At 40.5% G+C, this 25,674-nt stretch overlaps 1 protein-coding gene across 4 annotated transcripts in view; it reads right to left on the bottom strand.

The window, feature by feature from the left end:
• The window catches only part of DOCK1 (dedicator of cytokinesis 1), a 521,945-nt gene extending 496,535 nt beyond the window's left edge, over positions 1-25,410 (bottom strand). For 3 of the 4 annotated variants that reach the window (XM_039480741.1, XM_039480742.1, XM_039480743.1), the window contains exon 1: positions 25,213-25,410. In XM_039480741.1, the coding sequence (XP_039336675.1) occupies positions 25,213-25,258 (46 nt within the window). In that variant the 5' untranslated portion in view covers positions 25,259-25,410. The remainder of the gene's footprint in view (positions 1-25,212) is intronic. The other variant, XM_039480744.1, reaches the window with a different exon arrangement.
• Positions 25,411-25,674: the final 264 nt, after the last annotated feature.

Below are 25,674 nucleotides of genomic sequence, written 5' to 3'. Positions count from 1 at the left end.
GTAAAGTTGCACCCTCTCTAATTTGTTGTAGACAACCAGGCATTGTTTTGCTAGCTACCATTATCTATCCAGTGGGTGAGGTACACGTGGAAATTTGGTAGTAAATACGTATATTACACACACACACACACACACACACACACACAGACAGTAAGCGTTCTAGTGGTCTTTCTACTGTGACAAGAGAAGGGAAACATTTGTTCTAGTTCTTCTGACTTGACGGTATGTGAGGGTTTGTGCCTCTGGTTACAGGGTAATATGGTCTAGTGGCCAGAGTCCATAGAGTCGCCCTGGGTTGCAGGGCAATGCGGCCTAATGGCCGGAGTCCATAGAGTACCCTAGGTTGCAGGGCAGCACGGCCTAATGGCCAGGGTCTATCCCACTCCACCGGGCTCCGGCCTCCGGCCCTAACCGTGGCGTAGGAACTTGCTGCTGGCTCGGCAGGGGGGTCCCTACCGAAACACACTGAGACTTGCCGGAGGCAAGGTACCAGTCCGTCACATACACACCCCGGGTCATTTCCTTCCGGCTTAATTGTTGAGGTCTCCCACGAGTTTCTAAGTTCCCTGCGGGCCTCTGGGTTAGTCGCTTCCTCGGGTTCCTCCCATAGTAGGGCTTCGATCTGGCCTGGCGAGGCTTCAGTCCCCTGCACCTCCACGGGCGGTGGCTGGTCCTCCGCAGGAGGTTCCTGTTCAGGTCCTTCCCCTGCGGCCACCAGCCCAGACTGAGCTGGGCTCCCTCCATTTATACTCCCAGAGCACTTGGAGCATGCCCAGTACAGATGGGGCAGGACTTCCGCCATCAGTGCTACCGGCCTGACGCTGCTGGGGCTGGGGCTGCCCCGTCACACAGTATCAAAGAGGTTCAATGCAAGATAGCGGCTGCTGGGGAAATAACAGAGGTAATACGTGCACGGATTGTGGTCTCTTACCTGTAGCTAGAATGTTCGATGGATCAGGTACAAGTCTTGAGTTAGGATACAGCAGATAAGCAGGATATTAGGTGACAAACAGATGCTATGAGGTGACAAATCTGAGGAACTGTCCCAGACTGAAGTGTCATTAGAGGAGATTTTGGAACAAGTTGATAAACAATAATAAGTCACCAGGCTCAGATGGTATTTACCCAAGAGTTCTGAAGGAACTCCAATATGAAATGACATAACTACCAACTGTAGTCTGTAACCTATCATTTAAATCAGCTTTTGTACCAAATGCCTAGAGGATAGCTAATGTGATGCCAATTTTCAAAAAGGGATCTAGAGGTGATCCCAGCAATTACAGGCTGGTAAGCCTGACTTCAGTACCGGGCAAAGTAGCTGAAACTATAATAAAGAACAAAACATAATTTGTTGGGGAAGAGTCAACATGGTTTTTGTAAAGGGAAATCATGCCTCAACAATCTACTAGAATTCTTTGAGGGGATCAACAAGCATGTGAACAAAGGGGATCCAGTGGATATTGGGTACTTAGATTTTTTGAAAGCCTTTGACAAGGTCCCTCACCACAGGCTCTTAAGCAAAGTAGGCTGTCATGGGATAAGAGGAAAGATCCTCTTATGGATTGGTAACTGGTTAAAAGATGAGAAACAAAGGGTAGGAATAAATGATCAGTTTTCAGAATGGAGAGAGGTAAATAGTGGTGTCCCTCAGTGGTCTGTACTGGGACCAGTCCAATTCAACATATTCATAAATGATTTGGAAAAAGGAGTAAACCAGGGGTCGGCAACCTTTCAGAAGTGGTGTGCCAAGTCTTCATTTATTCACTCTAATTTAAGGTTTCGGGTCCCAGTTATACATTTTAACGATTTTAGAAGGTCTCTTTCTATAAGTCTATAATATATAACTAAACTATTGTTGTATGTAAAGTAAATAAGGTTTTTTAAAATATTTAAGAAGCTTCATTTAAAATTAAATTAAAATGCAGAGCCCCCCGGACCGGTGGCCAGGACCTAGGCAGTGTGAGTGCCACTGAAAATCAGCTCGTGTGCTGCCTTCGGCACCCGTGCCACAGGTTGCCTACCCCTGGAGTAAACAGTGAGGTGGCAAAATTTGCAGATGATACAAAATTACTTAAGTCCCAGGCAGACTGCGAAGAGCTACAAAAGGATCTCTCAAAACTGGGTGACTGGGCAACAAAATGGCAGATAAAATTCAATGTTGATAAATGCAAAGTAATGCATATGGGAAAACATAATCCTATCTATACATATACAACGATGGGATCTAAATTAGCTGTTACCACTCAAGAAAGATCTTGGAATCATTGTGGATAGTTCTCTGAAAACATCCACTCAATGCGCAGCAGCAGTCAAAAAAGCAAACAGAATGTTGGGAATCATTAAGAAGGGATAGATAAGAAGACAGAAAATATCATATTGCCTTTATATAAATCCATGGCACACCCACACCTGGGACACTGAGTGCAGATGTGGTCGCCCCATCTTAAAAAAAGATATATTGGAATTGGAAAAGGTTCAGAAAAGGGCAACAAAAATGATTAGGGGTATGGAACGGCTTCCATATGAGGAGAGATTAGTAAGACTGGGACTTTCCAGCTTGGAAAAGAGATGACTAAGAGGGGATATGATAGAGGTCTATAAAATCATGTCCGGTGTGGAGAAAGTAAATAAGGAAGTGTTATTTACTCCTTCTCATAACACAAAATCTAGGAGTCACCAAATAAAAATTAATAGGCAGCAGGTTTAAAACAAACAAAAGGAAGTATTTCTTCACACAATGCACAGTCAACCTATGGAACTCCTTGGTAGAGGATGTTGTGAAGGACAAGACTACTATAACAGGGTTTAAAAAAATAACTAGATAAATTCATGGAGGATAGGTCCATCAATGGCTATTAGCCATGATGGACACCATCCCTAGCCTCTGTTTGCCAGGAGTTGGGAACGGGTGACAGGGAATGGATCACTTGAGGATTACCTATTCTGTTCACTCCCTCTGGGGCACCTGGCATTGGCCACTGTCAGAAGACAGGATACTGGGCTAGTTGGATCTTTGGTCTGACCCAGTATGGCCGTTCTTGTTCTTATTGATGTAGCTCATAAAGACAGTATCAGAGCATATGCTTCAATATTATGACTTTTGCTTGCACATTAATGTGTCAAATGGAGGATGGTATAGTTGGGTATGGAAATAACAAAATTATAGAAGAAGCTGTGACATGCACAGATGGAATACAGGATGGGATGGTCAGGGACACAAAGAGGTAGAGCTAAGACTTCACAAACTTCCCCTAAATTTTAATAAGTTATGTTTTAGTAATTAATTGATCTCTCTTAATACTAACGCTATTTTATTCTTTTAATCTGAGATTTAGCTAATTTTTACCCCAAAAGTTATTTTTTTATAACTTTGTTTTTCTATTCTTTGTTCAACTATATTATGAGAACACCTAGAGGCCAGCGCCCCATTGTGGTAGACACAGTAAAACATGTAACAGGCTGTCCCTGACCAAACAGTTTACACTTTGATGTGCAAAAACTTTTTATAGCCCTTGCATGATGTCTTGGATCGCACAAGGACTGGACTCAAAGACCTTACAAATTCCCTGCAATATTTTAGATATTCAAGGGTCTCAGTGACCCTAGAAAAGCTTTTTCACATGGAAGCCATCTTCAGCTCCATGTGTCCTGGCCTGATCAAATATGGACTGTCAAGTTGTAAGCCTCACACAGTGCCATTGTGTGGACTTTACATACTCATTGTTCTCCTGGATTTAAAGAATTCAGACATTCAAAACTATCACACTTTGCAAAACAGTCAAAGGCATCAGCTTTTACTGAGGCCAAAACTTATCTGTTCTGGAAACTTTGGCTTGTTTTTTGAGATTAGGTGGCCAAAAAGAAAACAAAAAACAAACCTCCCGCCCCCATAACACACCCCAAATCACTGAGAAATTCAACAGGCCCCTTATAATTAAATACATTTCTTTTCAATATGCCTAATTTCTTCATCTCGTTACTTTCAAGAGACAGTTTCTGACAGAACACCATGCAGACACATGAAGTTTAGCATAAATTGAAAGTGAGTTTGGACAAAGTTAGCAGGGGCAAGTTTGTGCCTCGAAGACATGCTTTAAACAGAAACCTAGTGAAAACATTAGGTCATTGAGATACTATTAGCTCTTCATAAAGTACTAATCTAACACAGTAGAGAAGAAAATAATGTCAAGTATACTCAGAATTCACTGCCAAGCAAAGTCATTGTCTGTAGCCTAAACAAATAACTACTGTATTACATTATCAACATTTCATGCATGACTATAGCCAAGTATTCATAATCTGTCATCACTCTTTTAGTACTTGCATGCATATCAACTGCAGCAATGCTGCTACTCCGAAGAGTAACATACAGAAACTGCCCGATTGGACCAGACCATTTCATCTAGTCTAAAATCCTGTCAGTTTCCAACAGTACCAGATGTTTCAGAAGATGATGCAAGAAAGCCCTGATGGACAATGATGGAGTAGTCTCCACTATAATAAAGTCCATCAATGGACTTTGGCAGTTAGCGATTATTTCATGCCCTGAAAAAGGATTTATGTCCTTTTAGATGTTTTTAATGTAACTGTAGATCTTTACATTATCCATGCAAGTGTCTAATCCTGTTTTGAATCCTTCTACATTCTTGATCCCAATGACTCGTTAGAAGCACAAACTGACCAATTCACCTAACGATAAACAAACAGTTTATAACAATACAGTAAAAAGAAGAAATCTTTGGTTCCGTCAGAAGGTTTGGGTCCCCCCCCCCCACACACACACACACACTCAGACACTATGGAGATGACCACATTAGAAATGCCTTTAAATAAACTCTGTTGCCACCTTAGTTGAACTGGTATCTGAGCAGCTTCTCCATTTTCCCATTAGAACATTCCAAGAACTGAACATTCCGAACTACAGATCCTTATCATCTTCTTCTGTTTTAGTCCCTCTTAATGCTTAGCTGTGTCTCACAACCCATTTTACAGAGGTTAACACAGGCTGCTCTATTTGCAAGCAAAGCCCCAGTTGGCTGAAAGTTTCTTGATAATTTTTTGTACATATTTTTAAATCAAACTGATAATTTCTCAAGCAATATTTTCTTACATTGCCTGGCTGTACATTTTGATTATCACTGATGGAATTTTTTTTCACTGGTTTATATGTGTATGGTGAAATTGACATTTAACTACATTTCACATTACAAATCTAATCCTTCCAAACCTAATTACAAAAGCCACCTTTAATTACATGATCACACACTGATTATCAGATACAACTTACTGTTTTTCCCCTGTAATGTTAGATACAGTGCCTGAAAAATCCAGAGTACCATTTAGCTGCAAACTCCAAAGAGGTGTGCATGCATACACACACAATAACATAGCCAATTATTTTGTGTTGTATGCTTAAGTTTGCAGTATATAAGTACTGTTTCCTTTAGATTTTTATTATGCTTGGATTATCTGGCACACGGAGAACAGTCACATGAAACAAAATGCTCAAATATTATTCTAAAGCTGAAAAAATAAACTAAGGGCCAGTCCTTCAGTGAGCCCATACTGCACGGTGGGGCCAGAGAGAGAGTCACAACCCAACAAGACAACAGCCCCCATTTCAAGGGCTACCCTACTTTGTTAGGGAGGTCACCACTGCCTAATTCTCAGGCATTCACTGAAGGTACATCTTTTGTTCCACTTTCCACTGTTTCAAAATTCCACTCTTTGCCCCTGCTGATCTGGGTTTTTTTGGCCTGAAATATGACCACCTAATTAAAAATTATATTGTAATGAATACTCACAAGGGCAGTGTTTCTCAAACTATTTTACTGGTGACCCCTTTCGCATAGCAATCCTCTGAATGCGACCCCCCCTTGTAAATTAAAAACACTTGTTTATATATTTAACACTGTTATAAATGCTGGAGGCAAAGCGGGGTTTGGGGTGGAGGCTGACAGCTCGCGACCCCCCCATGTAATAACCTCTCGATCCCCTGAGGGGTCCCAACCCCCCGCTTGAGAACCCCTGCACAAAGGGGTACAGTTTAAGGTTGCAGACAACCTACACTATAATATTTCATAACTTACAGATGACTAACCGCACAGTCTTACTGTTCTCCTAACAAATCTTAATTTAATAGAATATTTTTGTAGCTTTTAGTATAGATTACAGTATTCCTTGAACATTTCAAATACTTACCTTTAAGATTTATATTTGTTTGGCACGATTTGTCTACTGGATTCACATGCATGACAGATTTCTCTTTCTTTCTGTCCAATAGATTTTTGAAAGTGTGCAACCTTTTGAGTTGCTCACCATCTGTCTGTTTAAGGTCCTATAAACACAAATATCATGAGCTACTTCCATCTGGCCCAGTATTTAGACATATTTTTGTTTCAAAGGCCACTAGAGGAATATTTCTTATATTACCAGCAATTTCCATTTCAGTTTACTTCTAATACACTGCCTTCTCCCCACGTTACTTTAAAAAAAAATCACAATGAAACAACTAAACAATTATTTAACTGATAATACACAACTACAGTACCCAACAGATTCACTTCTTACTGCCAGTTCTTCTTCTGCAGTCCCCTTGGACTGATCATATGACCTCTGTCACAGAGAGGCGAAAAGATGCACCGGGGTCAGAGTCATTGTACTAGGAGATAGAGCTTATCACAAGTGAGTGAGTACCTCAGCACCAGCAGCCTAACCTGGATTCCGATCAAGTATATCTTCAAAAATCAGAAGTTCCTTGGTTTCCACAGCATAAAATTATGAAGTGGTTAAGCAGAAAATGTCAAGCTGATATGGCAGCAGACGTAGTGATATCTGATACAAACAGCCACAGAAAATTAAGCCAAGGAGTAAAATCCCACCAATACTTATGCATTTTGCATCTAACTTGTGTTGGAGTCAGTAATAGATAGATTTTAGTCAAGAATGGTGTAAAATGCTCTAGAAGCTTACAGTTTTATTTTGGTACATATTTATATCCATACCAACCTATAACTGCTATATTTCACATGATTCTTTAATCATTGTTTTTAAGACATATTTAGGCTTTTAGTTAATCTAATAGCAACCTATTTTAAAAAAGAAACAATCCCTTTGGTCTACATTTTCCACGTAATAAAAGAAAAAAATGAGAGTCAAAACAGATTCTCAGACATCTTTGCTGTTCCAATGCCCTTTGGTCATATTAAACAATACAAGCTACTGAAACACATTTTGTGAAGTCCATGATGCAACAATATGACCAGTAGATTACAACAAAGCAGCAGGCCGATGAAATATTGTATAGAAAAAATGCAAGTGTCACAGCTGATAATTATTTTGGTTGTTGATCCATCTGTTTGCTTTTTCATATACATACAGATACATTACATATAATAGCTCTCAACAGCATTATCTTGGTTTTGTTACAAAAATACATAGTGGCAATGCACTTCAATAGATATTTTAAATTTTACTGCTAAAACTGAAATTCAGCAATTACTTCTTTTTATATGAAGTTTCTATGCTAAAACAAGAGTTTACTTAATGCAGTAATTGTATAAACATGGCAAAAATTATATTAGTTCAAAGGAAAATACATGAGATTGTTTTTACAACCCTAGTTTAAAAATTATTACTACAGGACCCAGATTCACCAAATTTTTAACAAGCACTGATTCAGGTAGAATATATTTGACTTTATACACCCCTCCAAGCCAGTATGATTCTAATATCTCTAGAGTTATTTTAGGCCTTCATTAGTCTTGTAAAAAGCAACTTTTTGTTGAGATACTTAAAAAAATAATCTTTGTACAAACAGCAAAGTAAGAACTAGAGCCAAAAAAAATCTTCAAATTAAAAAAATCCTTAACTTTTATGTTGTAAACATTGATGGAATAAAGATGAAGATAAAAGAGCCCTATTAGATTATCCAGTCCATCTTCCTGCCAAAGCAAGAGTATTCTGACAAACAGCAGCCCATAAATCCTGTACAGACTATGACTAGTTGCCGCTGAGCCTTATTCAAGGAGTCAGCATTATAACATGTAGAAGTACATAGATAAAACTGACAGACATCTTTAACGTAATAAATCTTTTAAATATGGATTAGAACTAGTTCATTTTCATTTCCATTCACTGCTATAAGTCATCTATCATTGATTCTTTAGATAAATTTAAACACACATATACAGGTATTTACAGAATCGATCCAGTAACAGACTCAAGGTTATGATAAGAAAAAGTGCATCTGATGGTCCACAGCTGATATTGGACAATGGGATCCATAACCACATTTACTTCAGCGAATAAATCTTGCAATGTTTGTTGCATTTAAGGTAGCAAGCAGAACAATAGTCCTTCCTGACAGAATTCATCCATTACATTCACTTCCCTTTTCCTACCAGCTTTTCCACACACCAGAGCAGATGCTCCAAAGGTACAGTATTATACCACAAATCCGTTAAATATATATAGCATACAGCCATACCACCTTGAATCATTACTGCATCAGCAGTTCTAACTTAAGAAAGTTTCGGCAAGATCAATATTTGAATAGGGAAACACCAAGATGCTACAGTAAGTGGTATTGGCAAGTCAGTACTCTTCCCTCTGAGTCAACAACACATCAAAATCCTAGCTGAGAACACTATTTTGCTACAGGTTTGGTCTTTTATATGAAATGTAAACCTGAAATTCTGATTACCAAATGACACATGGAACTTTTTGCAGAAGAAGCTGTATTAAACCAGGTAACCCAGCCAAATTCCAAATCCTAAACTATTCTGTAGAGTTGTCCAATGCTGTTAAAAAGATGTCATGTTTCACTCCCATGGGCAGATGAATATCAGTAGTAGATAAAGTGATCCACCTAGATAGTTTGTAAAGCTACATGTGATCCTTGAGGATGAAGGCTTTAAATAAAAATGTACAGTACTGCATAAAACTTTATAAGAACCTTTTAGGCTAACGGTGCATTTGAAATTCAGATATGGAACAGGGTCTTTTGCTGAAATAGCACAGCATAGTCACAATGCAATTATTTACACAGCAGGACAACCTCAATGAGATCTGCTATCACCACCAAAATGAAACTACACAGGAATGACTTGGATAAGAAGAAATAGGTGATGTAATCCCCTTAGAATTATCGGATCATGATTTAGAATCATAGAATATCAGGGTTGGAAGGGACCTCAGGTGATCATCTAGTCCAAATACCTGCTCAAAGCAGGACCAATCCCCAAATGGCTCTCACAAGGATTGAACTCACAACCCTGGGTTTAGCAGGCCAATGCTCAAACCAGATTTACTAGCCTCAGGAGCATCTAGCACAACGCTGGCACAAGAAAGGTGAATGGTCAAAACCTCTAAGCTCCCAATGCTGGAGCTAAGTAGCCAAAACATTTTGATTAAGAAATTAGCACTATACAAACTGATACAACACGTTAAAACTGGCTAATTAATAGATCTCAGAATGTAGTTGTTAATGGGGAATCATCAGTGAGCAGGGGTGATTTTAGGAGTATTCCATATGGATCAGATCTCAGCTCTATGCTACTCAGTAATTTTATCAATGATTAGTAAAAAAAATTGTATTCTATATAACACCATTGATCAAGTTTGCATATAGCACAAAGGTTGGCAGGTGGTAAACAATATTGAAGGTAAAATTACTGAGAGAGAGAGAGAGAGAGAGATCTGGACTGCTTAGTAAGCTGGGCATAATCAATCATATGTTTTTATACATTTAGGAACAAAAAGTGTCGGCAAATAATTCATATTTTCAGCTTGCGATACCTTACCTTCCAGTCACATGTTGCCAATAAGATTGTAGTTCTATAGTGGGCCCCCAGAACAAGTAAAGTACTAAAGAAAACAACCATTTTCAGACATTGAAAACAGGACTCCCATCAGAACTTATAGGTTAAAATATAAAATCAATAATACAATTAATATCTTCAGGACAGTACACTTGTATATATTTCTTTACTGTCTTTAGAGAAGAAAAGTTGATAAATTCTACAGCTGAAAATGCTGATATCGGCCATTGTCTACACAATGCTCAGTAATGCAATATAGGATTTCTTTCACTGGATAGAAAAAACGTGTGTTTAAGAATTAATTATACTCTTCAAACTTTTTAAGTTTGTTGCAACCCTAGACCTTTGCTCCAATTTCTGGCCTGGCCAATTGTCGGTCAGGTCAGTGCCGCGTGCAAAATGCAAGCATGTCGGGTGCAAATGCAAACGTGCTGAGTGCAAACCCCTGTTTACGTAGAGGGCTCCAGCCTGGAACCTGGAAGGCAAAGGAGCTGGGAACCAATCCGACGCTGGCACGAGTAAGGGACCCCAGATAAAACTGTATCCCGTGCCAAAATCAATAGGAGTCCCCATGTGTTAGCTGAGAGGCCTGATCATCCTATCAGCCAAGAGTCTCCTCCGGATTTTGCCGGCTCGTGTCAAAGCCACGTCCCACCAATCTGCCATGTATTTGGTGTCTATGCTGCTGGTCAGTTGCATCTGGAGTGTGGTATGTGGATTTTAAGTTTTTTATAGACACTTTGTCTTTGCCTAAGTTATCCCATTTTATACCCCCTTTACTCGGTATAAAGCAGTGTATGTTTTACTGTGATACTACCTCTGGCTAATTACTGTTACCTAGTATCTTCCCTTCCTTGTTTTCCCTGTTCCACTCAGTGTAAAATAGTAAGTAGTATGCATTTGTATTTTGACAGTATCTTAAGTTCATTTGTACCTTGACAATATTTCAGATGCGTTTGTATTTTGATAATATCTTAGGTGTGTTCGTACTTTAATAATATCCTGGTTAACAAATTACCCTCCCCTGGCCCAAGTTGTAACAACCCCCCCCATTTTTGTGTTAAAAATAAACACAGCTATTTAGATTTAAACCTCATTGTACTGCTTTCCGTTGCTCCTCTCCCATTAAAAGGCTACTCGAACCACATTTGTCTCAGACAAAGTTCTGCATTGATATAATTATTACTGGAACATTTTTTAAATCTAATTCCACAAGTGAACAGACATCCTATTATAGGAAAATCAAACTGTCCTCGTAACTAAACAACTCTATCATGAACTTTAAGTAATGCTAAAATAATTTGCAAGTCTTATCAGAGGACTAGCAATTCAATGGGAATGAAATTCTGCATTAATTCTGGCAAAACGCTCCATCTGTCTAACATTACACAAAGTATCGCTGCAAAACTGTAAACTGTACAGACAGAATAAATAAAAATAACTAAATTAATTTTACCTACCTAAATTTTATCTTCTCCCATGTGGGAACCTAATGCTCCATCAGCCTAGTACAGATGGTCTTTCTGCAATTTAGAAAGGTAATGGCAGGAAATCTGAAGCCCCTCTTTAGCAGACTCTTGATCTTTCGGTCTACAACATCCTGAAGGTCTCTGCTCTATCCATTCAGTTTAGGATCTACCTGTACTGGACGCAATCCTGGCTAAGATGAAGAAAGAAGAGTCAGTCTTGAGGATGGAAAAGAACTGAGGTGTTTATTTGTATAGCTTTTGAATGACTGTGCTGATGGACCCCTTCTTCTGGGGTCAAATCCACCACTGTCTCCAGAAATTCTAGCATAATGAGGACTGGTTGCCTTTCTTGCTTTGTTTAATCTTGAGAAGGTCCTGAGTTAAGGACAGCCACGAAGAAGAGTTCTGGCAATGGTAAGTAAGATCTGTCAACTCATCAACCTTATCTTTTAGGCCTCTGATGATGACTTGGAAAAAGAGTTGTAGACGCTGATCAACTCTTCAAATGAGGAAGGCTGTTGGACCTCTCTGCTCCTAATAGGTCTTCATTTCTTGTGATAAGTTCTGGGTGGGAACCAAGAAGATTTTGAGGAGACTGAGTGCTATTCAAGAAACTTGAGGGACCCAGGACAACTTGCAACCACCAGACCAGGGGGCCACTATGACCCTATTGCAGAAGACAAGCGGAGAGAAGAGGAATGACTGCAGTCTGGATCTCCTCTGAGGACTTAGACCCTGAAGCTGGGCCAAAACAGGTGGGAAGGGAAGGGTCTTCAGAGTCAAAAGGCTGCTTATATGTAAAGTCACCAGGAGTTTCAAGCCAGGTGAAAGACAGTGCTGTCACTTATGACAGAATGCCTGGCTGATCCCTTAGAAGAGCAATCAGGAGCAGAAGGGACTGAGAACCAAAAGATGTCTGAGCATCCAAAACTTTCTCCCTCCTCAACATGTAGGACACATGGAGCCAGCTACAGAAGAAGTCTAGAGAGGGGTGAGAGAAAAGTACCGTCCTGAGCATTTCCTTTCCTTTTAACTGGCCTGTTGCATTATCTTGTAGCTAAGCTCAGTTTCATTTGAAAGGAGCTAAACTGGATGTTGGGAATACCCACGAATCCAGGCCCTGCTTTAAACTGTCCAAAAAGCTCCTCGGACATCTGTGACCACTGCTCTTGCTCAGTGGGGGAGGGAGTCTAGGTGCTTGGAGCTCAGTGGCCACGCAGGACCCTTTCATAGGAGCATTTGGTCCCAATTCAACCACCAATTGTGCTAAAGCAAAGAATTCCTAAGTTCCCTTGAAATCCTATAGAATGACCCTCTCACTAGCAGTACTGCTGCTAAGCTGGAGGAAAAAAAAGGCAAAAACGTCTTTCTTGAAATGAGGATCCACAGACAAAGCCCTGAAAAAGGAAAAAGACTGTCTTTCATAGGCACAGATTACTGAGCATCATGTGGCTACAACACAAGTGTGCTAGCTGACAATCAACCTTTTGAAAATATGGTCAGGAGAATTTTTCCCCCTCTACTTCTGAGGCATGGAACAAAAGCAAAGGACTACTGGAGCTGATGGTACTCATTAGGGATGCAAAAGGTTAACCAGTCAACCAGTAAGTATTAGGCTTATCGTTAACCAACCTTAATCATTACCCCGGCAGCCCTGCACCGGGCCAGCTGGCCGGAGCAGCCCCAGCCATCTCAGCAGGACTCCATCCCCGGCAGATTCCAGACCCGCGCTACTCCACACCAGGCCAGCTAGAGGGACCTCTAGTACCCATAATGGAAAAGGTCTCTTCAGCATGAACCAGGACAGAGTGTTTTTAAACCAAAACAATTTTAATTATTGATATAAACCTTTTTTTTAAATCACTGATTTAAAATCAGACTGAGGCTTTGTAAAATTAATTTGAAAATTTCTGCTACTGCAACTTTAATCTAAAGTTTATAATGCACTTAAAAAACAGTATTTATAATTTAATTCAACTACTGGTATTAGATATTATACCAGTTCTTACAAAACTGTTATAGGCAAAAAACTAAAATATTGAAAATTCAGGCCCTAATCCTGCAAACACTGAAGCAGATATATAACTTTAAGCACATAAGCATGTTCTTGAAGTTAAGCAAGCACTACTGCATCACGGGCTCACATGATATTTTTTATTAAAAAAATCTTAGGCCCTGTCTTCATTAAGAAAAAAGATATGCTCTTAACTCAAGATAAAATCCTAAGGAAGACAAGGAAGTTTATAGTTTTCAAATACTGAAATATTATCAGCTTGCTAACTCACATGAAAATTAGAAACTGCCTTGTCATCCCTAGGATTTTTTACCTTGAGTTAGCTAACTCAGGTTGAAAACGCACCTTTTTTTCTAGTGAAAACACAAGCACCAATGGAGGAGTATAGCTTGGCTCAAATACTTAATCTTTCTCGACTTGTAGAAGTTCAAATGTTGAAAATGGTGTTGGTCACAAATATGGCATAGACTATTTGCTTTTCAATTTTGTGTGTTTGTTCTCACAGAAAGGATGTTAATGAAAGCCTGGACTTGCTTTTTTCCAGCACAAATAAGCATTCTAAGTGTGAAACTTATTGCTTTAAAAAACAAAAACAAAAAAAAAAAACCCTGTAAAATCTGAAATTCTACTAACAAGTGTGAAACTTAAAAAACAAATACAAAACATCCACTTCATCTATTTAAGACTATAAAATGGGGATAAAGTAAAGAACTAGCAATATGGAAATAAAAACACAATTTAAATAGAAAAAAAATTCCTAAGTCATGATTTTTATCTACCGTGATATGAAGCACTTTACATGTCAAATTATTTATACCACAAAAACAAGCCACACACTCTGGAATGGGGTCAGATTTGACAGGGAGATGGTCAGCATTGTACGTTGCCTGCATAGGACTGTATTTCCTATATTCAGAGAAACCAGTTGCCACTGTCACCCCAAGACCAAACAGAATCCCCCATAGAAGCCCCAGGAAAGATATACACAATGTAGTTCAACCACCAAGAAAGCATTTTATGCAGAGGCTAATTTAATAGATATTTTAAAACATTCCTTAAAACTCTCTCAAACATATCAGGTCTAACTCCATCAAAGAGACACTCGGATAAGTTTGTATACTATAATAAAGGGGAGGACATACATAATTGACAGCTTGGCACTGGAGAATCAGAAGCTATTGCTATTAATATTTATGAAAAATATATCACTGTATTACAATGGAAAATTCCCCTCTCTCGGCACTCAGGGACATCAGATACCAATCAAAAATATCAGAAGAAATCAGATTGCTTCCTTTAAAATGCCAGTCACATCTTTTATTAAACTAAGTTTGTAAGTACATTTGCCTTTTTTGTTTCTCTTTTTTAATTTAAGAGTGAATTATACGGTAACCATAGACAAACTCCTGAGAGGGGCTGAGCACGCCCCTTCAATGTGATTCACGAGAGCTCAGTTCCTTTCATGACTCATCCTAAGCAGAGGAAATTCTGAAATTTAATCATGATCACCTGATCCATAACACACTTTCATCAACGGAAAGATCCTCATTTGCTTCAAGAGGCTTGGAAGAGGCCTTATTTACTTGTTGGAATGTATTGTACAATTTTGCATAAAGCTATCAGGAATTAAACTATCAGTACTTTTTCCTCCTGCAGTCTCACAAAATAATTACATATATGAAAGGACTTAAAAAAAACAAGTATTTTTATTATTATTATTATTATTATTTAAACAGATAAACAGGTTTAGACTAATATCACAAGCCACATATACAATCATTATTTTAAAAATTTCTCTGGGAGCGCCTCTTAAGATACACATCTCATTTTCATGAGAGCGTCCCAAGAGAACAGCAGTAATGCAATGTTGCTTTAGCACAGCACAAACAATAAAAAGCAGGCCACTCAAGATAATCTAACAGAAAGCACAGTGAGCAGTTGCAATTTCAATAAGCTATTTAAACCAGGAAACTCCAAATTAAGCCTGGCACAATGTCCTTGACTCACCTCAGACATTACTAGCACACACAGAAACAGTAGCATGAGAAGGAAAATATCAGCCTTAAGATACCTAGGCTTCTATCCATATTGCATCTTTAACACTGAACACTTCATGTGTATTTTAGTATCTTTCACGGCTTTTGGCCAGGTTCCCCACCAGCAGAAGTTTAACAATCCTGTATGACCTGTCAGAGAACTAACCTGCATTTCTGGGAAGAGGGATTCACTGTAATACATTATGAACCTTTTCTTCTTGACGTAGTTCTCAAAAACCTTGAATGCAAAATCAACAGCTCTACAACTCAAAACTATGAGGCGAGTCCCCATATGCTGCCAGTCAAAGCCCTCCATATACTATCATAGGTGTCAGTCAAAGCCCCCAAACCTTATACTAACAATCTTTCTCCTTCTGTCTCTAATGGGAAGGTTTGACTCAGTAACGTGAGCTGGACTGCAGAGGTTCCCAAGCTTTTTGGAGGGCCCTGCTTTGTCAGCACCCACTCCCATGCTTTATCCTAACACCTATTTAGTAGGACTAATGCAAACACCCAACCATTCTCCCAGTTACCAAAAGCTTATGTATTGTGACCAAAAGTAGGCAATTAAAACCTTTTGATCACTCATACGATCAACTGCCTCATAGTCAGCTCCCTCCGTCTGTTACTAAAATGTTCCCACATACTCCTCATGACATACATCCCTGACCCAGTCAGCTGCTACAATTTACCACCCCCAAAATCTGTCTGAGGCCCATATTGTCTTGTTTCCTGCAGAACCTTGTAAAACCTCAGACCAGCCCCATCAGCAAGTTTAACAAGATGTCACCAGTAACTGGCAACTTGTGTCTTTTATCGGATAAAATGAGACTTAGTCATGTATGTGTACAAGACATAAGCCAATATGCTGCTCAGAGCCAACAACTAGTATCCCTTACCTCAAGTGGAAGCAATGCCCTGTATTTTTAGGGCCAAAGATAGAATTCTTTTACCAATGTCACATAAACATGGTATAACACAGAAGGCTAGTGATTGTACACAGACTTAGATCAAAAATACCATGCCAAGAAAATGATTTGGCATAATTTATTAGTCCAACAATTACAGAGCTAATGGATACCACCTGGTGAAACCCTACCTAGCTATAGGGTGTCGAGACAGCAAATGTAAAAAATCGGGATGGGGGTGGGGAGGTAATAGGAGCCTATATAAGGAAAAAGACTCAACTACTGGCACTGTCCCTATAAAATCGGGACATCTGGTCACCCTACCTAGCTATATGCTCACACCAGTACTTGGAATATGGCTTGCCACAGTCAGAGAACCTTCCTTCACCATCTTCTTGCTCCTCAAATTTATGAAAATGGCCAATTTATCCAAAGCCAAGAGCAGAGCAATAAGGGTGAGATTTTATGGAACCACAGCAGACAACAGCAGCAGAACTATCCATGCCTTTAAACTGTTAGCCATTCAGAGCAGCATGCCAAACAACAACCAGAGACATGAAAGGTAGTGCACTTTGAAGGTACAGATGCTTCCCGACTTATGCAAGCGTTCCGTTACACCTTGCGTAACTCAAATTTTCTGTAAGTCGGAAACATATACCTGATCATTACACACAAAAAAACCAAATCTATTTCTAGCTTAGGGAACTTTTTCCGTAAATGCGGATTTGCGTAAATCGGGTTTGCATAACCCAGGGAGCGTCTCTATAGGCACAGGATTGGGAGGTAAGAGGCCCTGTGCCTTGATCAAGATACTTCGTCTTTCCACCTGTTTCCCCCCATTTTACAAATGGGGATAATAATCCACCTTTCTCAGTACTATCAGGATTAAATATCTGCAGGGCCATGCCAGGTGTTCTGTGGCCCACAGCAGAAAATGTTTTCAGTTCCCCCACATACACCTTCAAAAGCACCAAAAAAAATTAAACATGAGGATTTGGCACTCCCGAATGAAGGCATCTAGGATAGCTGCCCTGCTCATCAGCTCCTAACACCAGCCCTGAATATCTGTATAGTGCTTTGAACACACACAATCACTGTACAAATTCTAAATATTAAATTTACCCATGGCTAAGGCAAAATAGATCACCAGCATGACTGGCACTGTCTCTGCACCTTATCCCAGTTTAAAGTCCAGCCAGAAAGGGTCCAGAATATTAGCAGAGGTCCGGTGTATTTGGAGAGTCTCTTCACTAGCTTTTCTATGAAGTATAAGTTGGGATCATAATAATATGTCCACACAGCACACTACCTCTAAGCTCTGACTCAGATTTAAGACCAAATCCTCAGCCCCCCATTCATCCACACAGAAATTGGCCTTACTCAGGCCAGGAACCCCTAGGGACTCAGGCCCGTGGACCATGCTAGGGGGATGCATCAGAATCCAAGTCCCACTGTGATGGTATTTTGCACTGTGGGTGCAACTCCAGTCTGAGTCACACCCAAATCTGGTGGAGAGTCCACCAATGCTATCCCATGATCCCCTGGGGCTGTTTCTCCCAGTCCTTCCATCTAGATACTTTCCAGGAACCAGAAGGAACCTCTTCGTTCAAATACAGCTCCTTGACATTTAACCCTTCATTTCTACATGGTCTGCTCAACTGGAAACACTGGCCAGCACTAACAAGTTATCCAGCATCAAACACATTGCTAGATGGCCAAAGAAATGCAACCAGATTCAGATAAACATCTTGGACACCTCGCACCAGAGGCTAGACTTTAGCAAGAACAAAAGAAATAATCACATCTACAAAGCTATATCCAAGAGGCTGACAGAAATGGGGATCAAGCAGGCAGCAGCGCTAAGCAGAGAGCAAATAAAGAGGCTGAAGACAGACTACTGCAAATTCAAAGAATCTAACAGCACCTCTGAGAACTCCCCATCTTACTGCCTTCTTTATGAGGAATTCGACCAGGCACTGTAACTGGTAGCAAGCACTGAGCCCACAGGGGTGGCACAGCAATCTGATGACCAAAGATGGCACATGTAAAATGCACCAAAAAGGCCAAGGAAAATAGCGGGACAAAGGACACCTAGAAATAGTTTGCCATGTCATCTATTTATATGCATCTTTTACTGATTGGCATTGAGTTTGGTTATTGTGTTGTATGTTTTGATGTCAGCTGGCCTGCTTTGCTGGTTTTCACATTGCTATGTAAATACATGTGTAAAATAAAGTTTTGAATTTGCATAAAAGACTATTATAAACAAGTTTTATTATATGTAATGTTAAAGGTGGCACAAACTTTAACAAATATTATCAGCCCATTCTCAAGAAATTTCATAATAAAAGTTTTAAAACTGTTATCACAGTAATCCATAAACTGTAAATTTAAGTACATGGCCAATATTTACAAAATGTATAACATCTCTTTACATTTCATGAAAGTGTTTACAAAATTCTTAATACACCTCTACCCCGATATAACGCAACCTGATAAAACATGAATTCGGATATAATGCGGTAAAGCAGTGCTTCAGAGGGGCGGGGCTGTGCACTCCAGCGGATCAAAGCAAGTTTGATATAACATGGTTTCACCTATAAGGCGGCAAGGTTTTTTGGCTCCCGAGGATAGTGTTATATCGGGGTAGAGGTGTACATAATACCAATGTTCTAAAAAAAACCCAAAGCTGCCTCACAACCATACACAGCACAACTTCAAATACCATTTCATTCCCCCTCACGCTTGGGACTGCACAAACCCATTATGCGGGCACATAAAGCATCCCTGATTTCTGTTAAACGTCTGGATCCAGCACCATTCATGACAAGTGCATTGTTTGGCTGCATTTACCAATTCAGAAATCCAGCATTATGTTGAGTCCACTCCTGGCAAAAAGGTTCACTCTTCTCCTTACAGACAATGTGCAGAATACAGCAGGACACAGTAATGCAGACTGCATTGACAACACGGTTTCCAAATGGCTCTGAAGGAAGCATCAACAGGATTTCAATCTGCCAAATGCACATTCTACCATCATCCTACAGCCACTGAGTGAGTAGATGAACCTTCTTTCGCTAGGTCTTCTGAAATCAGGGTACAGTTTCATAAGTCATGGATGGCAGCAGGGAATAAGAAGGGTCCCCTATAACAGTGGGGACAGTGAGTCCATTTGTAACAATGCCATTTGGTAGGAATAATATTCCTGCTTACTAAAGTCCTGATCTCTGGAACACCCTGGCATCATGTTCCTTACCAGTGTAGCCCACATTAGTGTCCATGAATCTGCCCATGTGATCAACCAGGCCCTGCATGTCGGAGCCCTCTGCAGTTTATGTACTCGTGTGCTCCTTGCGGTAAGCAAACTATAGGTGCATGAGTCCCATCAATGGCCCTGGCCCAGTTTGCAACACCTGTTCTCTCCAAGTCAGCAATTATTTCAAGAACATTGTAATGCCTACTACCTTTGGGTACATAGAATCCTGATCACAAACCTCTGCCACAACAAGCCCCACAGTTGATTTGCCAATTCCAAACTGGTTAGCCCTGTACCTGCAGCAGATGGTGGTAGTCAGCTTCCATATGGCTATAGTGATCCACTTCTGGACTGGACTGGTCTCCTTCATACAGATATTGTGGCACTGGAGGGTAGGGGCAAGCTGATCCTCCAAGAACATCTGCTCCTTCATGCAAAAGTTCTGATCATCCCAGGTCCACATAGTGATGTGATGCCATCAGTCTGGAGCCCTGCTCTAGAAACACCGATTCCACCAGGTTGGGATCCATGTTAGTGGCTCCAGCTGCTGGGAGCATGTGGTCACAAAAAGTCTCAGCTGGATGTGATGGTTGGTTAAAACCACCCAAAACACTTCTGGTCAACTCCAGCAGGACAGTCAGACAAGTTCTCCCACAACCCAATGAATCAGATGAGGACACTAGGAAGCCTGGGATACGATAGTATATGCCCAAAGAAAATGAAGTTCTGACTCAGATCTGCGTAGTGCAGCATGGACACACCAGCATGGTTGTGAGGCTCAGGTTTTAACACAGAGTGGATGCTGAAGTGCAGGCTTGGAAACACTGAATCTGCAGGCATGAGTCACACAGACTCAGATTTACTATATTTTGTAGATGTACCCTGAGTCTTCTAAGACAGCTCACCACACTTAGCTCCTCTTCTTGGCATGCATGAGGGGTGAGCTCAGACCAGGACAAAAGAGCACAAAAATTACAGTGCCTACATCCAGACTGAAGGAAAGTAAGTGTGTGGTGGACTGTGTAGGTGTGTATCATGATCATTTGGGATACCACCATAGCGGATAAGATAGACATGAAGTCTCTGGTCCCCTGTAAACCACTAACACTATTGTGTGCAGAATGCTGTATATCTACCTGGCTGGTCTGCCTATCTGCCTCTCCCTGGCCCTGCGAGTTTGCTGTATTTCAGTAGTGTTATATGTATACGTCTTTGTGAAATGGTTTGAGACGAGAGCCAAAATACAAAATTAAGATATTATATGTGGGGTGAGAGTGAGAGAAGATAACCTCATTAAACTGCAGGATTACTGATTATAATTGTGGTTTAAATTATGTTCTGTGTTAATCCAATAATGATGCTCAGTCTGCTAAGAGACAACACATTCCCCAACACCCATTCCTGGCCTGACCTCCTCCCGTATGAAGTGCTGTATTCCTGCAGGAAATGAAGCTGAGTCACACTTACAACTGCATTCTGTGATAATATTTATAAACTGCATTATAACGCCTTTCATTTAGAAGGAGCAATTGTAGTTTGTACGTGCATGAGATATTCAGGATGGTTTATAAATCCCACACCAAAAGATTAAGTTAATAGAGAGGAAACACCATTTCTGGGACATAATATCCTACTACAGTATCATACTGACACCATTACCCATCAGTACAGGTACGGAGAATAAATTATTGCGATACATATCAACATAGCTAGTAAGTTTCTGGAACTTGATATATTAAAAACACTAGTCACGTACAGAAGCATACAGCTCAAAGGAAATAAAACACTTTTCTGAGCTCCCATGACTACAACAGAAGTAATTTAAAAAAAAATGTAAGGGGTGTTATTAATCCTACCACTATTGATGGTGACTCCTGATTAAGAGTAGCACACATATGATAAAGGTGCAAGGGTTAAACATTAATTTAATATACATCACTAAGAGCCAACTGCAGTTGGATTAACAATCCCACGGATGAAGTGATAGATATTCCTGTTTTACCCTCAAATCGTCAGATCATATTGTTCTAGTCAATGTTATTAACAGCATTTTCCAAGACAGAGCATAGCAAGTAGTTAGACCGTTTAAAGGAATTTTTGCTTCTTTGATGGAAAGCGGCAACTGAATTAGAAAACTCAGAACAACTATACTTCATCCATCATTTTCCGCAATAATTCCATCAAGATCTCCCTGATGTCAGAGGCTACACCACATGGGTAGAAATAAAGAACACTCAACTAAGATTAGAAAGGAAATGGGGGGAGGGGGAGAGAGAGAGAGAGTGTGTGTGTGTTAAAAGAGGTGAAGAAGCAAAGGGAAGCTGTGAGAAGAAAGATGTTTCAAGACTCTTTTCACGTCTTAGATTTGTAATGTACTTAAAGTCAGTCAGTCGAGCCACTTTCATCAAAGAAATCTCAGTGGGAACACTATTACCAACCTTTTGACTAGCTGTCCTTGCATATAATTTTGACCAAAAAAAAAAAAGATGTTCATTTACATCATATTGATTTTTCTATAAACAGATGCATATTTAAATGGGAAGCTATTTCCTTTCTTTATGAAAATGTTCATTTAAACAGCATACTCCCATGAATCAAGATTATTTCTTACTGATACAGAATTGATATACACAAACGCTTTTTAAAACATTTCAGAAATTTTAGGTTTCCCAAAAAGAATAAATCTGGCAAGACCAGAATCCTCCTAGTTTAATATACAAAGACATGAAAAACACATGTAACCAAATTGAATATATTAATCATCCTTAGAAGGAAATTCAGTGATGCAGAAAAAAGGATATTTATCCTAAATCTGTTTTGAGAGCCAGATTTTAACAGTACAGTGCAGGCAAATGAAAATGTCTATGTTCACTTAGCATCAAATCTAATTTTCCTTCATAGCAACAATACATCTATTTTCAACTCCTACACCCTTGAAATTCATTAAAGAATTTCCATAATGTAGCTAGTGATCACCACTCACAGCTAATCTGGGGGGGGAGGAGCCCCAGGAAGCTGTTATACCAAATAAAAGCATGAGGTTTTTCTAAGATCTTATATTTAGAATTAAGAAATATATAGATACTGCACCAGTCTCCTACAGACTCTGAACCTATTTTTAAAGAGATAAAACACTGATTCAACACTAGTATATCAGCTAGTTCCAAAATACTTCTGTCTTTTATAAATATCAAAAGCATTATTATTTCAATTTTAATTCAGTGAAGTCGAGATCTCTAAAATGTGATAGTTTCCCACAATGGATATCCAGATTTACTTAAAGAACTTAATTTACACCTCTAATCTTTACCCTCTACTACACCGCATCCCCAAAGTAACCAAAAGACATTACTTTGGCTCCTGAAAAGCAAGCTCTCCAGATTCTTCATCTAATTTGTAGCCTCTTGGCAGTGGTCCTAGATCCCAGTATTCCAAAATCCAAGAGATGGAGCTTTAAATTCAAACTTTAATCTGCTTCCCAAGTAGCCCACTACATCACTGAACACCTCCATATTTACTAGATTTTACATATACTCAACCATTATGATTTTTCCAGTTAAACAGACAAGCATCTGTCTTTTAAACTTTCAGTTAACTGGATTTCACTATATACCATCAAAAACTGAATTAACTGTCTGCTTTATAATTAAACTTCCCAACTGCACCTTAGTGATACTGGAGAAGAGACAGAAAAACAGGATTACACATTGCTGTATTTGTGAAAGACCTTAAATAAAATCCACACGACTATAAATGAGTAGCTTTATAGAATCCCCTTCATTCATCCCATCATGCCTAAAACAGTTACAGAAGATACAGATGTGAATCTATATACAATGTGATCTGAAATATTTAGACACATTTGGGATGAGTTAATGATCCATTAGAAGCCTTAATTTTTTAATTTCCTTTTTTATTTTCCTTACAATTGAAGTTGTGTGTCTTACACATAAAACATCGCTCCATTTACTATCTAGGTAGTAAGGGTCTACTACTAAACCAGGGTCTAACACAAAGACGTGAAAATTTAAAAGTTATGTACTACCCACAACAAATCCCTGAATTTCACTATGCTCCTCCTAGTCCCAGAACTTCCTTCTCCATTACGTACAGTGGTTCTTAAATAAAAAGTAAATGAATACAAAAAAAAGGTTTAAGCACTGAACGAGACAAAATAAAATTCATTTTCACACTTGTAAGCAATATTTCTAAGAGAATCCACAAATTGAAAAAAAAATTCTCTCACATTAACATTTCCAAATGGAATACCAGAGTTTATATTTCCTTCCTCAAGAGAAACACTCTTACATATGCAAGTAAGATATAGTCTGCTCCCCTTCTACTCATAGCAAATGCTTTTGATGAAACGGTCCACCTTGAAATTCAGGAAGTTTCTGGTTATCTAAACATTCTGCCAAGATACTGACTTTACTATGGAGACGTTTGAATTAGCTGTAGTTCCTCTCTCTCATTTCAGAGGGACAGATGTGAAATTGAGAAATATCTAAAACCGTGTTTTCTGCAGAATAGAGTGCCCTTTTCTCCCTCTATCCCCAAACCTTACTTCTCTTAATGTAGAACAGTAAAGTTAGAGAGTGCTCAGTGCTGTCAAAAAGTTCATTTGTGCAGGGTAAGCACCACAATTCATGCACCGAACATTCATGAACGGTCTCCCAAGGGAAAGGAACTGAGTCAAGTAAACACTCTCAAAAATGTCTGGGATCAGTTCGGGAATTTTACATTTTATTCAACCCTTACCAGCAGAGAGCTATTCCAATAAATCTGAAATAAACTGTGTAACAATTGTGTCCCATTATCCTCATCTAAAATGGAGCAAAAAAAAGTGACAGGGCAATAACCCCTAACAGCCTTGTTTGCCGTGATCACTGAAATATATCCCATGTTTCCAAACCAGGCATTTAAGAAATTCAAAGCAGCAAACCCGTAATACACTGATGACAACACCTGCGCTCACAGTGCAGGAGTCAAGACCACTGCAAGTAGGCTGCATAAATAAAAGAAAACTTGATTCAGTGAACGAGAAATGGCTACAGAGAGGATCATCCTAGGTCAAAGACGACAAAAATCAAAACCACGCTTGCCCTGGGGAGGGACGGAACTTTAGATATCTTTTTAAGGAGGGTGGTAATAACGCCCAGCCAGCAACTTCCCACAGCGCTGTCCCGAGTTGCACCCTACCCAGGCGGCTAGGGGAAAAGGGCCCGCGGGACGTTACTTAGCAGCCAAGTGCCACGGCAGTGCAAGCCAATCCCGCGGAGGAAATGCGATGTCCAATGTGAGTTTCAGAAGAGAGGCAGCAGCGACGGCTGCTCCCCATTCCCACCCCCGCTACGCAAGGCCTTTAGGAGGGGATAGGCGCGCCTGCCTTCCACCTCCTCCCAGTTTAGTGCCAAGCAGCCACGAGCTCCGGCGCAGGGCAGCCCCATGGGCAGAGCTCGCCGGCCCGCCGCCCCCGCGGAGCTCGCCGCGGCGCAAATGCAGACGATAAGCAGCAGGCAAGGAAATCAAGGCAGAAAAGGCTGCAGCCCCCGGAGAGAGGCCGGGAGCAGGAAATGCTCCAGCCGGGGAGTTGTGCGGGCGCCGACTCTGGGCTTTCCCGGGAAAAGAACAAACTTGTGCAAAGTTTGAGTCCAAGCGAATAAAGCGCAACAAGCGGGGTCCCGGGGGAGCGGAGGAGAGGGCCTCACCCACGCCGTATTTCTCCTCCCTCTTGGTGGGCACCCAGCGAGTCATGGCGCTGGGGGAGGCTCTCCGCCCGTCAGGCGCTGGGCAGCCGCCGAACCGGGGTGGGATGCGGGGACTCCGCTCCTAAGCCGCCATTTTCCAGCCGCGGGACGGGAAAAGTTTGCTCCTGCGGATGGAGAAGTCATGTGGTGCGGGCGGAGTCAGCACTGGGAGTCCCAGCCCCCCTACAAGCCGGGCCGGGTGAGAGCGAGTGTGCGGCTCCCCAAGGGACTGGCAGAATGACCGCCCAGGCCACCTCACACCAGCCTGCCAGTGCTCCCCCTGCCCCAAGAAACCAGCCCCCCATTACTGCCCCTGTCCAAACCAGCCTCCACTGCTGTCCCTGCCCCAAGAAACCAGCCTGACATTGCTACCCTGCCCAAACCAACCTGCCATTGCTCCCCCAGCCCCAAGAAACCAGCCCC

This window comes from Mauremys reevesii, linkage group 7, assembly GCF_016161935.1.
Source record: "Mauremys reevesii isolate NIE-2019 linkage group 7, ASM1616193v1, whole genome shotgun sequence".
Taxonomy (NCBI): domain Eukaryota; kingdom Metazoa; phylum Chordata; order Testudines; family Geoemydidae; genus Mauremys; species Mauremys reevesii.
Note: the sequence above shows the minus strand (reverse complement) of the source record. Positions and strands in the feature narration are given on the sequence as shown.